This window comes from Hesperophylax consimilis, chromosome 4, assembly GCF_061612785.1.
Source record: "Hesperophylax consimilis isolate HC1 chromosome 4, BYU_Hcon_1.0, whole genome shotgun sequence".
Lineage (NCBI taxonomy): Eukaryota > Metazoa > Arthropoda > Insecta > Trichoptera > Limnephilidae > Hesperophylax > Hesperophylax consimilis.
The window spans coordinates 38,072,908-38,086,955 of record NC_142839.1 but is presented as its reverse complement, the minus strand read 5'-3'; the positions used below and the strand labels follow the sequence as shown (position 1 = coordinate 38,086,955).

General features: G+C 33.9%; 1 protein-coding gene across 3 annotated transcripts in view; it reads right to left on the bottom strand.

The window, feature by feature from the left end:
- Rok (Rho associated coiled-coil containing protein kinase) overlaps positions 1–14,048 on the bottom strand; it is a 30,393-nt gene that overhangs the window by 13,122 nt on the left and 3,223 nt on the right. For all 3 annotated transcript variants that reach the window (XM_089630934.1, XM_089630933.1, XM_089630932.1), the window contains exons 4-7: positions 10,186–10,346; positions 7,214–7,423; positions 5,297–5,487; positions 2,001–2,175 (exon numbers count right to left, since the gene is read on the bottom strand). In XM_089630934.1, the coding sequence (XP_089487060.1) occupies positions 2,001–2,175; positions 5,297–5,487; positions 7,214–7,423; positions 10,186–10,346 (737 nt within the window). The remainder of the gene's footprint in view (positions 1–2,000; positions 2,176–5,296; positions 5,488–7,213; positions 7,424–10,185; positions 10,347–14,048) is intronic.

The window sequence follows — 14,048 nt, the reverse complement described above, 5'->3', positions numbered from 1 at the left end:
CTGAGTGGATATCTGTGGTGGTTTCGTTTGACATCTTGAATTTGAAACACGCTGTTTTGTAGAGATTTAACAGATTTGAATTTATTATTTATCGGATATTAACGAGATGTCCGTCAGTTAGTGGCTCTAAGTTCTCAATCAGGAGCAAAAGGCCGAGTAGTTCATTAAGAAATTACACGTTGCCAACGCTTAATCGGAAAGGCTCCTGCATTGAATTTCTCATGGAAAAAATCAAAATAAACATTCAATGACAAGAATCTTATTTCGTGAAAATAAAATACAAAGTTTTGTGAAGTTATGATGTATTAATAATTTCTGGTAATTTCCTAGGTATTGCTGACTACTTGTGTGCACATGCTCTGATCCCAAATCCCACGTCGATCTAAAATCTTAGGGCAACGCAAAATGGTTAGTAGAAAAGAAGACTTGTTATTTTACATGTAATTCATCAACAATGTCACCGGCCAAATGCCTGTGTTGAAAAGGTGTTATGAATTGATCAATTGAATCGAAAATATGGGCACAACCAACAAATATATGAATCCATTGCTTTAATGCTTTCAGGAAGAGTGGGAACGAGTATAGACGTTGATTGGAATGAACCAGAAAATCAAAATTCTGCTGCCGATCTCGAGGCTTTTTAAAAAGGTTTTGATTTCACAGTAAGTGACTTATAAACACAACATTACAAACAACAATGTAGGAAAATGTTTTTAATTTATCATTGATTTCATTTCATGGTCATATAAGGATTTTAGTGTTTTATGCTTAATAAATAAATTGTTAGCAGGGTGGTACGGTCATTCAATTTTCTCTGAGGAAAGCGACTACCCCGCAGTATTCAAGCAGAAGATAGCCCAGCGCAGTGCGCAGCAGGGCTTCAGTTCCTCTCGTCTTCCCACCTTCACTCCTGACGAAGTCTAGTGCGTCGAGGGGACCTACGACTTCTTCAGACTAAACCACTACTCCAGCTCATTATGTATCCTTGTTCCTGCAAGGATTGTGCGTATTGAGATGCCATATTGGATCGTGAAATTCATGAAATTTGATGAATTGTTAAAATTCTCTGAAACAACCCGTCCTAAGTATTTTTATTTCAGCGAGACAATAAATTATAGGTACATAATAGCTTAAATCATTAATATATTAGAACGATATAGTTGCCTTGCATGACATAGTCAACAACCCATCCTTTACAATACATTTTCGATGTCTGTTCATGGCTGTGTGGAAAAGTGTTTTTAAAACTTTAATAATGTATTCATCATGGCTGTTGCTATGTTGAAAAGTGAGGTAAGAAAGAGAGTAGCTAGTAGTGAGATAGGAAAAAAGGCAGATCAAATTCAAAGGTTAGAGTATTTTATACCATAACAAAGCCGGCCACTCTGAATGACAGCGCAGTATTCACATTCTTATCTTGTGATTTATCATTCAAATTATAAGTTGTCAATGATTGTGATAAGAGATCAGGCTGCACTATGGTTGGCAAGCGTCAGACTGGTGTTTATATTATATAACAAAGATTTTTATCATTGTTTTGCAGACTGAATGCCTACGACAGGAATTTCCATTCAACGGTTGAAATGGAAATTGGAGGCGGAGAATTCAAAAAGCTCAAAATGGAACCGACCACTCACAATCCAAACATCGCATCCGAGAATATTTCTTTGGTAAAATATTTTATTAAATAAACTTAATAATATTATATTATTAATCAAATAATTTTTTTAATAAAATTTTACATCAAAAATGAATTGCTTGTTTAGGATTTATGTGTGGATGTTTAGCCATTAGATTGAATGAGTATTTGTGGAGAAATCGTTTAGAAATAATAATAATTCATTTCAGCTAAAATACAGTTAAACTTTTTCATCCCTGGCTTTTTTAAAAGGAATGTGGCTATTACTGTGACCTATTATTTGTATATGAGCATATGAGCCATCAGTTTAGGGCGAGCATTGGAAAAACACACTGCTGAATTCTCTAAAAGTGTATCTAACCTTTCTCTGGCGCTCCGTAACCAGGCTAGCTTCCTTTTCCTTTTCACGTAGCGACTGTAAGCTGCTTTCTCTGGAAGACAAATCGTTCCTGTGCTTGTTGATGATGTCCTTCAGCTCCAGTTCCTTCATTGTCTTCTCCTTCTCCAAGTCAGCGATTGTTTCCTCCGCTATATTTCTGTCAAAACCAAATATCTTTAAACTTTATAGAAGTACGGTTCAATGATTTACTGATATTGTACAAGTGATAAGAATGTCAGATTTAAGGTGAAAATGAATCAGATGAATTACTAGGATTAAGGCTAAGATTAAGGCAAAAAGAACATGTATACAGAGATAAACATGATAGTATTATTGATACAATTCCGTATGTACTGGCACAGATTAAATAGTGAGTATTTTCATACGCCAAGGTCCCCCCTTATAATAATAGAAATTGCAATAATGATGTACACAATTTTAAAAACATAAATTGCAACCAAACGGGAAAGCGAGGAACATTATCGTGAAATTTATTTAGGATACTGTACAGATAGATTGAAACATGTCATATTGGCTGCTGTCAGGAGTAGTGTTCCAGACAGGTTAATATACACAGGCTTTCTGTTGTCGCTTCCAGGTCTTGTCCTAAAGAGGCAGGGAAGTCCGTGGTCCGGGATAAGGCGAGGGTCAGAAGAGAAAGAAGGCGAGCAGAGGCAGAAGTCGGAGCAAGGTAGAGGGCGGAGCAGAGAGTGTTGTAGAGCTAACGGTGGTTGCTGGTGATCTGCCTTTTTCAGGGCTTTGTGCCTGCTTTATAGGGCATTGGCAGTGGCCGAATGCTACCACTGTTCTTGTGTCAGGCACGATTCTCAGACTTGCGCCCGAGATGAATGCGATGACGGCGTACGACTGTTCGCATTTTATCTACAACCTCTCTGTCTGCTTCCCTCCAGCCACACTCTGACGTTTTATTTATTTTAAAATTTATTACAGTTTTACATAAAACATTACAATTATTCATTCATTGGCTAACGGTGGAAAGAGAAAAGTGGGAAGACCCAGACTGAGGTGGGAAGATGAGGTAAGAGGGGATGCAGCACAGCTTCTCCAGGTGACAAACTGGAAGTCAGCCGCTGAGGACAGGAGGAGTTGGAGGCGACTGTTGCAGGAGGCCAAAGCTCGATATGGGCTGTAGCGCCATCGAAGAAGAAGGCTAACGGACAAAGTCCAATTAACACATTAGTTATTTCAAGTTTCAAGACTAGTTAATACAAGGATACAATAAAGATGCTATGACAAAAAATGCAATAGCGTTCATCGAGGACCTGGGCCGAGCGGGAACTAGTTCTCGCAAGGCAGTTTTAGCAATAAAGCTGCGCTCAAGTACGGCCGCGCCTTGGGCTTACGTTTCGTTTTGGGACTCGCCAAAGAGTCAAGAGCAGTATGTCCGACAAAAGTAGGAAAGGAAAGTTTGCTTCCAAATTGAAGCTTCCCGGATTCCGTGGTAAGGATTAGATTTAAAGATTAGGGTAAGGAATTCAAAAATATGTTTACAGTAGAACACCGTTAATTTGAACCTCGATAATTCGAAATTTTCACCAAAAAAATTTTTTCATACATAATGGTTTTTTAATTCGAAATTTGTTAATTCGTAATTTATTTTGGTCTGGGCACGAAAATTTGTTTTAATTTTGAGTAATTAGAAACAATTCGATTTTTGCGATAATAAGTCACAAAATATCATAAATCTGAATCTAAAATACAGCCATGGCGGGAAAACGCCGAAAATGTATTTTTACCTAGTTATACATCATCCTAATTAGTATTACTATTTTGTAAATCTGAATAGCTTTACACTGGAATGTTGTATTTTTTAGAATTTATTATATATATCCGAGTTTGAAGAGCCGAGAAAATTGGTTTCACGTCAAAATATGTCGTAGTTTTACAAATTTACACCAAATATCTGAATTTGAAGAGGTGGACGAGACGGAAATTAGCCGCGAAATTGCAAATTGCAATTTAAGCGGAAATATGTAGTATTTTTACAAATTTACTGCGAATATGTAAGTTTAAAGGATCAGCTGCAAAATTTCGATTTACGCGGAAAAGTATCGTATTTTTTTTAATTTGGGACAAACATCAGCCGCGATATTTCTATTTACGCGTATATAAATTGTACTTTTACGAATTTACTTCAAATTAGCTGTACCCCGCCACGCATTGCCGTGGCTCGGTCTGTCTGTGCAGGTTGAGAAACAATAGCGAGTGTTGATTTTACGTCCAACAGATGGTATTGTATTTAAATGTTGCATATCACATTTCGTTGTATTTTTTTTTTTTTTTTATAATATTGATTACATTTTATGCTTTTGACTGCCAACTAGGAAGGATTCCCGTTTTAGGACAGTCAAAAATTCTACTACCATGTTTCATATATGGAACATCTATCTGCATTACTTGCACCCAATGTCAATATGTATCCCTATAAACTATATGTATAAGTGAATAGATAAATAAATAAATAGATAAATATGTCAAGTATTTAAGCTAATATAAGGAGGATAGTAATTTCGGGTACTACCTACTTCCCCCACTTGGCTGCGGGATAGTTAAGTCAGAAGGTGATCTTTCATAAAAAAGAATTCCCTAAGACATTAAATTTGTATTTTTATCAGTACATTACTTTGGGCAAAGAATGCAATAAATTTGTTTATTTTGGTATTATTTTTTTTCAATGTGTCAAAAGTTCTTACCACAGAAAAGATAAATTATCTTAAACATTAAAAAATAACCCCATTCACAGAAAATTTTATTGTAATGTTACTACCTAAACCACAAAATATTTACTCTCAATGATACAAATAATATTGAAAAACTTCACATATTATGAGAAATCTACATGTCTAACAAACACTTGAGTCGGGTCATGTCAAAAGAATATTTTTATTTATATTTATTTTTGTCGGAATGTATATAAAGCTATATCGATATCCAATGCAACGTTTTCTATTGTAGTTTGTTTACATAGCTTACACATCTAATTAATTTTGATTGAAAGAGTAAGAAAGGAATACCTTTCATTGTTTTTATCTGAGTACCGCGCGTGCGCAAAAAAGACACATCGTGATATCCAGAAACTCGCTAAAGCTGGAAATTTGTTTTTTTTACGACATCTTAATTTGCTTTCATTTTGCATTTTTGACATTGTGTGAATGATACTGAAGGAAGGAGGTGTGCCAAGACAGAGTTGTTTGGCAATCCATCCTTTCTGCAGAGAAACGGTGTGATGATTATTTTGTTAGTTAGTATTGGCATACCTCGCAAGAGCCTCCGAATCGGCCCTGGCGATTGCGATCTGAAGCTGGTGCAGCAGAGAGGCGCGCAGCTCCTGTAGCTCCTGGGCGGCACGACCCCTCTCCTCCCATTCCTCCCTCATCTCCGACACCTGGGTCTTGTACAGGGTGCTGAAGTCGTGCTCGGTATCTAGCTGCTCCTGTAATTCTTTTAACTGGAAACAAAATAAAAAGAATATTTACAACACGGTGTAAAAAATATACTATCTTTTCAATTTAATTGTTACGTCTTACATTGCAATCAAATGGTGCAGTTTGGCTAGGAGAAAACCGTAGAATGTTTTTGCATGACTAATTACACAGGGTGTATTCAGAGGATTTTAACCAGCTATTAAAATGTCAGATATTATTTTTTTTAATTAAAACAAAGTATATATTTTTCCACCATACGTCTCCGCTGGGTACCTACAGCTTAGAGGGTCACGTGAGAAACACTTCATCTCGTTCCAGCAGCACTCGTACAGACGAGACAGAGCGATTATTAGGTGATTCATTGTAACATGTAAATTTATGTTTATAACTGAATGAAAGTAAAATGACATCTACATTTTGGTGTGGCCAATTTTTCTAAATAAAATATTTAATAATTACTATTATGTAATAATAATAATATAACAACTAATTATAACCACTTAAAATAATGGCGTAGATAAAAAATTTACCATCAGATCATCAACGCCATTAGTAAAGTGGATAAAAAATCTGATGGTAGATTTTTTATCCACTTTACTAATGGCGTAGATAAAAAATCTACCATCAGATCATCAGTTCATCAAACTAGCATTTTATACAAACAGTATAGGTAAATTTTTAATAAACGGGAATGACAAAGAAGATAGTTTAAGCCTTTCAGATATTTATTCACTCCAATGAAGCGATTGTACCACGTTTTATATAGGCAAAACGTCGCGTAATATATCCGAGTCAAAAATGATGAAATAAGAACCTAAGATGCTTAAATAGTAACCGCTTCTCCGAATTTGCAAACCTTCTCAATGAAGCAGATCATAAATTTAATAACACAGGAGTAAGGTTACTTTATAAGAATGGAATAGGGATCACCTGGAGGCACAGAGTTATGGTTGTTGATGAACGGCCAAGTCATCAACAACCAAATCCACTTAAATACTTAGGTTGTTCCCTTTTGACAAAGACCACTATCTTCCCAACCCCCTACCTACTCCCACAACCTCTTCTACTGGAATTCAGCCCAATTTCTTGCAACCCATATAAACTTAATACATTGATAACACATGTTACTAGCAGATTGTAAATTTTAGATTTTAAAGTTCAATATGTTATTTTACAGCCCTGGCGAAGCTACGGTTGTAGCGAAACACGGTCGGCATGAAGTACTAAAAATAAAAATAGTCTTTTTAAGTTATTGTTTATTTTAAATAAAATTAAAATTCTTAAAACTCGGGTTTAAATTGACAGGATTTATAAACCCAAACTCCATATTCAAATTTTAAAACCTACAAGTTTTAGGTTAGAATTTTGAATATGGAGAAATTTGGATACCTATTTAAAACTGCTAATGCAACGGGCAACATTACGATGCATAGATTCATTCAAGATAATAATAAATCAATGGTGACAAATAACCAAACAATTTTGATGAGATAATCTTACTTTCATTGTTTATCTTGCCCTAAAATTATTGGTTCGGTTGCTTCTGAGTTCTTGTGACACCTCACAAGAGCTCCCATGACCAAACTATTTCTAAAGTCGGGGGAACTAAATTGCCACCCAAATTAGGCGGGTTATGAAAGAATTAGTCTACTCTTCTACATAAGTATATGTATTCTCAAAGAACACCATTGTTATGACCAGCAGTCTCCAAAGTTGAAATTACTGATAAATAATTCCTGCGTATGGTACCTGTACAGCCTGTAGTGCCTGCTTAGCCTTCAGCGCAATGACTTCCTGGTTGGCGGCGGTCAGGGCTTGCTTAGCCTCGGCAAGCTCACGCTCCCGCTGGTCCCGCACCCCTCGGAGACTGTGAACCTCGGCCTGAACAGCCACCAACTCGCTGGCGAGGGTCTTGCGTTTCTGCTGCTCTTGCTCTAGAGATGACTGCAGGGCCTGGACCTGAAAGTGACAAATAATCGTTACAACAGTTAGTGGTGGTGAGTAATCAATGCCTATATAAAGCACACTTGAGGTGATTTTTCACAAAAATTGTTCAATTATTATTATCATAGATTTAAACACTGCCTTTGGTACTAATCCCTGCTACTAACTATACTAACCCAGAGCAAAAGTGCGAAAAAAGGTCTCTTTAACTGTCAGTTCATTTTCTACAGCACGGCCTGTATTAATAAAAGATGGCGGTGATTTAAATTATTAAAACACCAGACAATCACAACTACGCTAAGTACTTAGTTTTATTAAATTAAATGAAAGAAATAAAAAAAATGGCTCGATAAGAATCTACTTACCTTAAACATCTCCAAAACAAAATACTTAATCTTTAGCAAAACCATTTCTGGACAACCTAAAAGTCTTCCGCCCCTACACCTGTATCCTTATTTTACGACAACACCCACAAACCACGACTGTGAAATAATTGAACACACTGATAATATTAAGTATCTTGGCCTAACGGTTGACTACAAAATAACATGGGAACTACACATCAACTTGCTAATAAAGAGAATCTGTAAATTATCTTTCATTTTTAAAATGATAATTTTTAAATAATATTATGTCAGTAAAACAACTAAAAAATATTTACTATGCCCTTTGTCAAAGCCTTTTAACTTACGGTATTTCAGCCTGGAGAGGAGCCGCTGACACATACATCAAAGCGCTAAACACTAATTAGGATCATGTTCAAAAAACCTTACCTATACCCAACAGAAAATCTCCTAATTTCAAATAATATTCTAGATATCAGGAAACTATTTATCAAAAAAATAATCCCAAATAACTGAATAAAATCTTCACCATGCCACATTAATCACTCACAAAACACAAGATCAAAAGCGCGTAACCAACTTCAAGTGCCAAAAATTAAATCAAATATTGCCAAAAAACACGAATCCTACCTGTCATCCTTCATTTTCAACACCTTCCTTAAAGAAACCAATTACTACATAACTCATAAAAACCTCATATGGTTATATAAAATTTCAATACTTGGTTACTTAACAAAAAACGGACTTTCATCAATAAGTTACTAGCAATCTCATCGTAAAATCTAAACTTTCTATACCCAACTCTTAATGGTTTCATTTTCTTACTTTTTAATATGTATATATATAAATATATATGACCGGTCGGTGGCCGAGTTGACATAGCGTTTGGATTCCACCCAGGCGTAGTGTGTTCAATTCCTCGGCTGGCTAAGTCCTCCATCACAACACAAGCAACATTTTCCGCTTACTGTGGTGGTAGTAGGAGATTTTCAAATATTGTCAGGTTATTAGTAACCCGGGAAAAATGTGATTTTGTCCCATGTTATTTTTTAGATTCTTACTAAATTATTTTTATATATTTTGACTTAACATATATTTTATTTCAACGATTATAACGTTATTGTATGCATTTTATTGACGTTATATTATATATTTGTACTCATTGATTTCTACAAAATTTTGACTTCACATTGAATTTATGTTCTATTTTTATATTATTACTTTTTAACTTAAAACCATTTCTATCACTTAAATATTTTTTGTACTGTTTATGCTATGATATTTTTACTTAATCATAATTTTTTAGATACTTCTGACCCTTATGTACTTTATTTATTAATTTTTTTTATGAAATGCTGGGGGTTATCCTTAGGAGGTAGACATTTATCTTCGCTGACTCTTCTGCAGGCCTTTTTAAGATATACAATTGCGTAGTACGTTATTTTGATGTATCTCACAAGGTTTAGCCAGCGTTAGCAATGTAAGCACTCCAAAAATTTTTCATTTAAATATAATATGCAAGTATTTTATATACAAACCTTCCGGAAGAAATTCTCTAAATGATAGTGAAAACCCTATCTAAATCCTTTGCGTAGTTTTGAAAAAACTAAGCGCACAAACAGAGGCGGATAGCGACTTTATTTTATACTATTTAGAGGTAAGATTGTTTATGTTCCTTAAATAAATAAATAAGCTTATTTACTAACTTTTAAACACAACCGTTTTAAAGAACTGTTTTCCCTTTTTTATCCATGCACACAAATTTAAAATTTGGAACAATATTCTTAAAAAACTGGGATGGGTAGGTACACAGACATCTGAATTTATTTTTTTAATATGGGTACCTACCTCTCATTTAGTTTTCATTACAATTTCAACCCTTCACAAACAATGCTTTGGATTATAAAATATACATCACATAATTCATTATAATACAACGCAGATATCATTTTTTATATGAATAAATTAAATACATATTGCTTTATATTTATTAAAATAAATTACTTATTATGATAAAAAAAAATAATCTTAGGTAAAGGGAGCTCAATTGTATAAATATTATATAAATATTAAATAAATAATAATATAAATATTATTTACAAAGAATAAACAATTATCGATAGTAAAATAAACATAAAGAAGTTTTCTTCTACATAATTTAAAACCAAAATTAATTATGAAATGCATAGATAAGGGATGGTAAATGCAAAAATCCAATGGTTTAACCACAAAAAAACTTTATAGTGATATTCCAGTAGAAATAAGTTTCTAAAAAAATTGCATTTATAGATAAAAGAGATGTTTGTAAGCAACAAAAACACAACACAATATTGTGATCTTTTACTAATAAAGAAACTGATTAGAATCTTTCATCACCATTTGATGTTTTCCAAAAATCATGTTAGACAATTTAGGTGCAATTTGTTTCCCAACCTTTTCTGTTTCCTGGCGGTGTTCTCCCTCTAACTTCTGCAGTCTCTGCTGTATCTGGCGGTAGTCCACACCAAGCATGGAGATCTGTCTCTCTTTCTCTTGGGAGTTGTGCTCCGCTTTCTGCCTGGTGCTCTTTTCTTCATTAAGTTTGGCTTGCAAGGCTGGAAAATTGAAGGGAAAAGCCACTGATAACATATTTACAGATTTTTAAAATACAAAGTACAGTGAAATCTCTATCGATCAATTCTCAAATAATCGTTTTCCCGCGTGTCGTTTAGATCTTCTAGTACTGAATTAATTTCATACAAAACTTGTAAAAATAGATTGGATCAATCCACTATGCATCATTTATTTTTTGTACTACACCTTTTACTTGATCAATTGTTTTTTTTTTTAAATATGTACTGTACCTACAGTATTGAAAGTCTGTAAGTATAATCTCTGTAATCCGAACCTATTTTTTTTTTTTTTTTTTAAATTTATTTATTTCATCAAAAAATTACAGAATATATATAATATATCGTTAGTAAGTTGTATAATTATATGTCAGTTAGAAACAATGAAATTGTTGAAAGAATAATGTTACAATAATACGGCAGTTTCTAATATAAGAAAATATAAACCAAAAAATTATAAACCAAACGTCCAGTAATGTCTCATTTATTAAGGCGGTGTCTAGTAATTTATCAATTCGAAATAATGAAAATATTATTACGCAATACGGTAAATATGATGTTCTTAGCCGGAAAAAAAAAATATTATTTATTTTTATTATTAATACAGACTTAGCATTTATCAAAATTAAATCAGAAATATGACCTTTTTATGGCCGTCCTTTCGTATTGTTCAAAAAATATTTTAAATTTTGAATATCCTCAAAAAATACCTTGAAGGTTTTTCTTCAAGACTTCGTTCAGAAATAAAAAAAAAATAAAAAAAATAAGGTTGTGGTATAATTATTTCCTAGGCACTATCTTTAATGTTTTTGTAAATGCGGTTTACTAAACTTTGGTTAAATTTATTCTAAAAAAAGGAACGAGGAATAGTTTCTATTATTTTTGTCCACTTTTTAAAATTATTTTCACATTTTTAAATTACCATTTGTTTAAGAGTTTCGAGTTTATTAAAATAATAAATTATTTTGCCGTAAAGTGGCGACATTAATTCAGCTACCACGGCAGAAATTAGAACTGAAGGCTTATTTTTAAATATGTCAACAGATGGCGTTAATCACGGAACGACACTTGGAATTTTCAACAAAATCTTGCGTGTCATCAGTCAGCGAAGATAATACCTACTTGTATATACGAAGAAGTTTGCCAGTATTTTTTATAAATTGACGAACGGTCTTGCTGTGCACGTGTTTATACATGTGTTAGTTTTCGACGTGGACATGCGCACACACACTTGTGTATATTATGTAAATATGTTTTGTCATTGATTTTGAGGACAGGCATCAGAGATGTTCATCGAGTTAGGTTGATACGATTCGTCTTCACATTTTTTTATTGTATAAGTAAAATAATATTACATTTATTGTGAGGTGTGCTTAGCTGATTCTTATTTGGTACATGCTATATACGTTCATAATTTTTATTTCAAATTTAATGTACTTTACATACGATTTTTACATATTGAAGTGAAACTTCTTTACGCGCGTTATGCATTTTCGAGGACGAAGGTGACTCAAGGCCGATAACGCGACTAATTACCCTCGCAGACGTGCGTGACAAGTTTTTTTAGTAAAAAACACAGCCGTAAGTGAGTTTTTCAAAATTTAAAATTGCGCGGGACAAGTCAATTGAGGAGTACACGTCGTATACGCGGTTCTCGTCGCGCAAGATACCTTTCTTCGCGGTCTAGAGGCAGAGAGTTCGACACTCGTTATGCAGGACCCGGGTTCGAATCCCATATTTTTATAATTTTTTTTTTTTTTATCACATGCTACTTATAAATATGTGAATTTATAAGTAGCAATTTAGTAGTAATTTATTTTTACTTGTGTCATGAAATTGTTTTTAATAAAGCATTACATATTATTTACTTAGGCACCGTTGTTTTCTTCTATGATCCTTATTAAAAAGCTAACAAAAAGCATTTTTTTTGTTATCCTTCAAAACATGCATTTTTTACTCTTGAATAGTCTTCAAGCACGTTTTTTTTATTACGGTCAGAGCCCATTGATGTACCTACCTATTGTATTTTTTGTGTCAGCGCGGAGCCTTCTGCAGTGGGAAAGTGTTTTAAAAAATCAAATAACAACATACAATATAAGTCACTTATAATTAGTGACATCTTACGAATTTCAACAGAACTTTTTTAGTACAGAACTGTCTTTAAATAGCTAGTGAAACCGAGTTCCTCCGCTGGGGGGCATTGTTGTAGTTTCGTTCTGAACAGGGTACCTATTATACTTGGCCTTAAGTACAAGCTGTACCCCGCCACCGGTTGCTGAGGCTCAGTCTGTCTGTGCAGATAGAGAAACAATAGCGAGTTTTGTTTTTACGTCTAACAGATGGCGTTGTTTTAAAAAAACATGTTTTCACTTGTCACAGGTGACATCTATATGATATAGGTATATAAAAAGACATGCGTATACGAATGCAGCGTTGTGTCAAAATTTCAAAGCAATTGGTAAAAAAACTTTCGGAGATTTAAGATTTTGAACAAATGAACCTTATATATTTATATAAAAGATGAGGGATATTGATACAGGTTAGGTATAACAGTCAATGTAATTATGATGGGAACCTTCACAATATTTTAGTATGGAAACGATAATATATAAAATATCACCGCTGGGCATGTAATACTTCCAATGTGAAATAAATAATATTTCACAGCAGAGTGAAAATATCAATTTTGAAGCAGGAAAATTAAGGTGGATTTCAAAATCATATTTATTTATCCACTCGAGCTATTGGTTGTATATACAGGGTGTATCGGCACGTACCCGACAAACTTTAGCCAGCTATTCCTTAGCACATTTGGAGTAAAAAATGTTATGGGCACTTTGCTGTCCGGTAACATTTTTTTTCAATGAAAAACAAAAAAAAAAATAAAAAACCCACACTCTGTCACTGTCATTGGAATTATTTCTCGTGTTCAACAGCTGTTAAATAATAATAGTTAAAAATGAGACGAATGGTGACGTGCAATTTCGTTGTGATCGTAAAAGCGCGCCAACGTAGGTACGTACGTACATTATTCAACGAAACTCGAACAAAATATTGCCAGACGGGTTTTCAAACTTTGACAAAGGATAAAACATTGGTGACATGTGGTGAAAATATGAATAATAAATTTTTTATTAAAAAAAAATGTTACCGGACAGCAAAGTGCCAGTAACATTTTTTACTCCAAATGTGCTAAGGAATAGCTGGTTAAAGTTTGTCGGGTACGTGCCGATACACCCTGTATATACACACATTTACTATATTATTTGGACGTTCTGCAAACTGGATCCAACCCACAAAAGTCCGAAAATGAGTTAGCTATACCACTGCGAAGAGTTTTTTTTTCTCCATATTCTACTATAGTATCTCAGTACAAACTTATGCTCGTGTAAAATATTACAAAGGTCTGTTAGCGGGTTTTTATAATTTACAAAAAAGATTCAAGAAGTGAATGAATCTAGTTTGCAAAAATAATTTAAAAATTCAAGTGGGTTCCAAAGCACATGGATTCCTGTTACGTTATTTCAAATGAAGGTCTTTAAAATCAAGGAAAAAATCATGGCTGCTTTCTCAGCTTTAGCCACGTACTCATCTGCCATCTGTAACCGTATCCGTTACCAAAAATTTGCCACAAATCAAAGGGCGTTATGGTTACAGCGGAGTACCTAGACATCTTTATATACGACA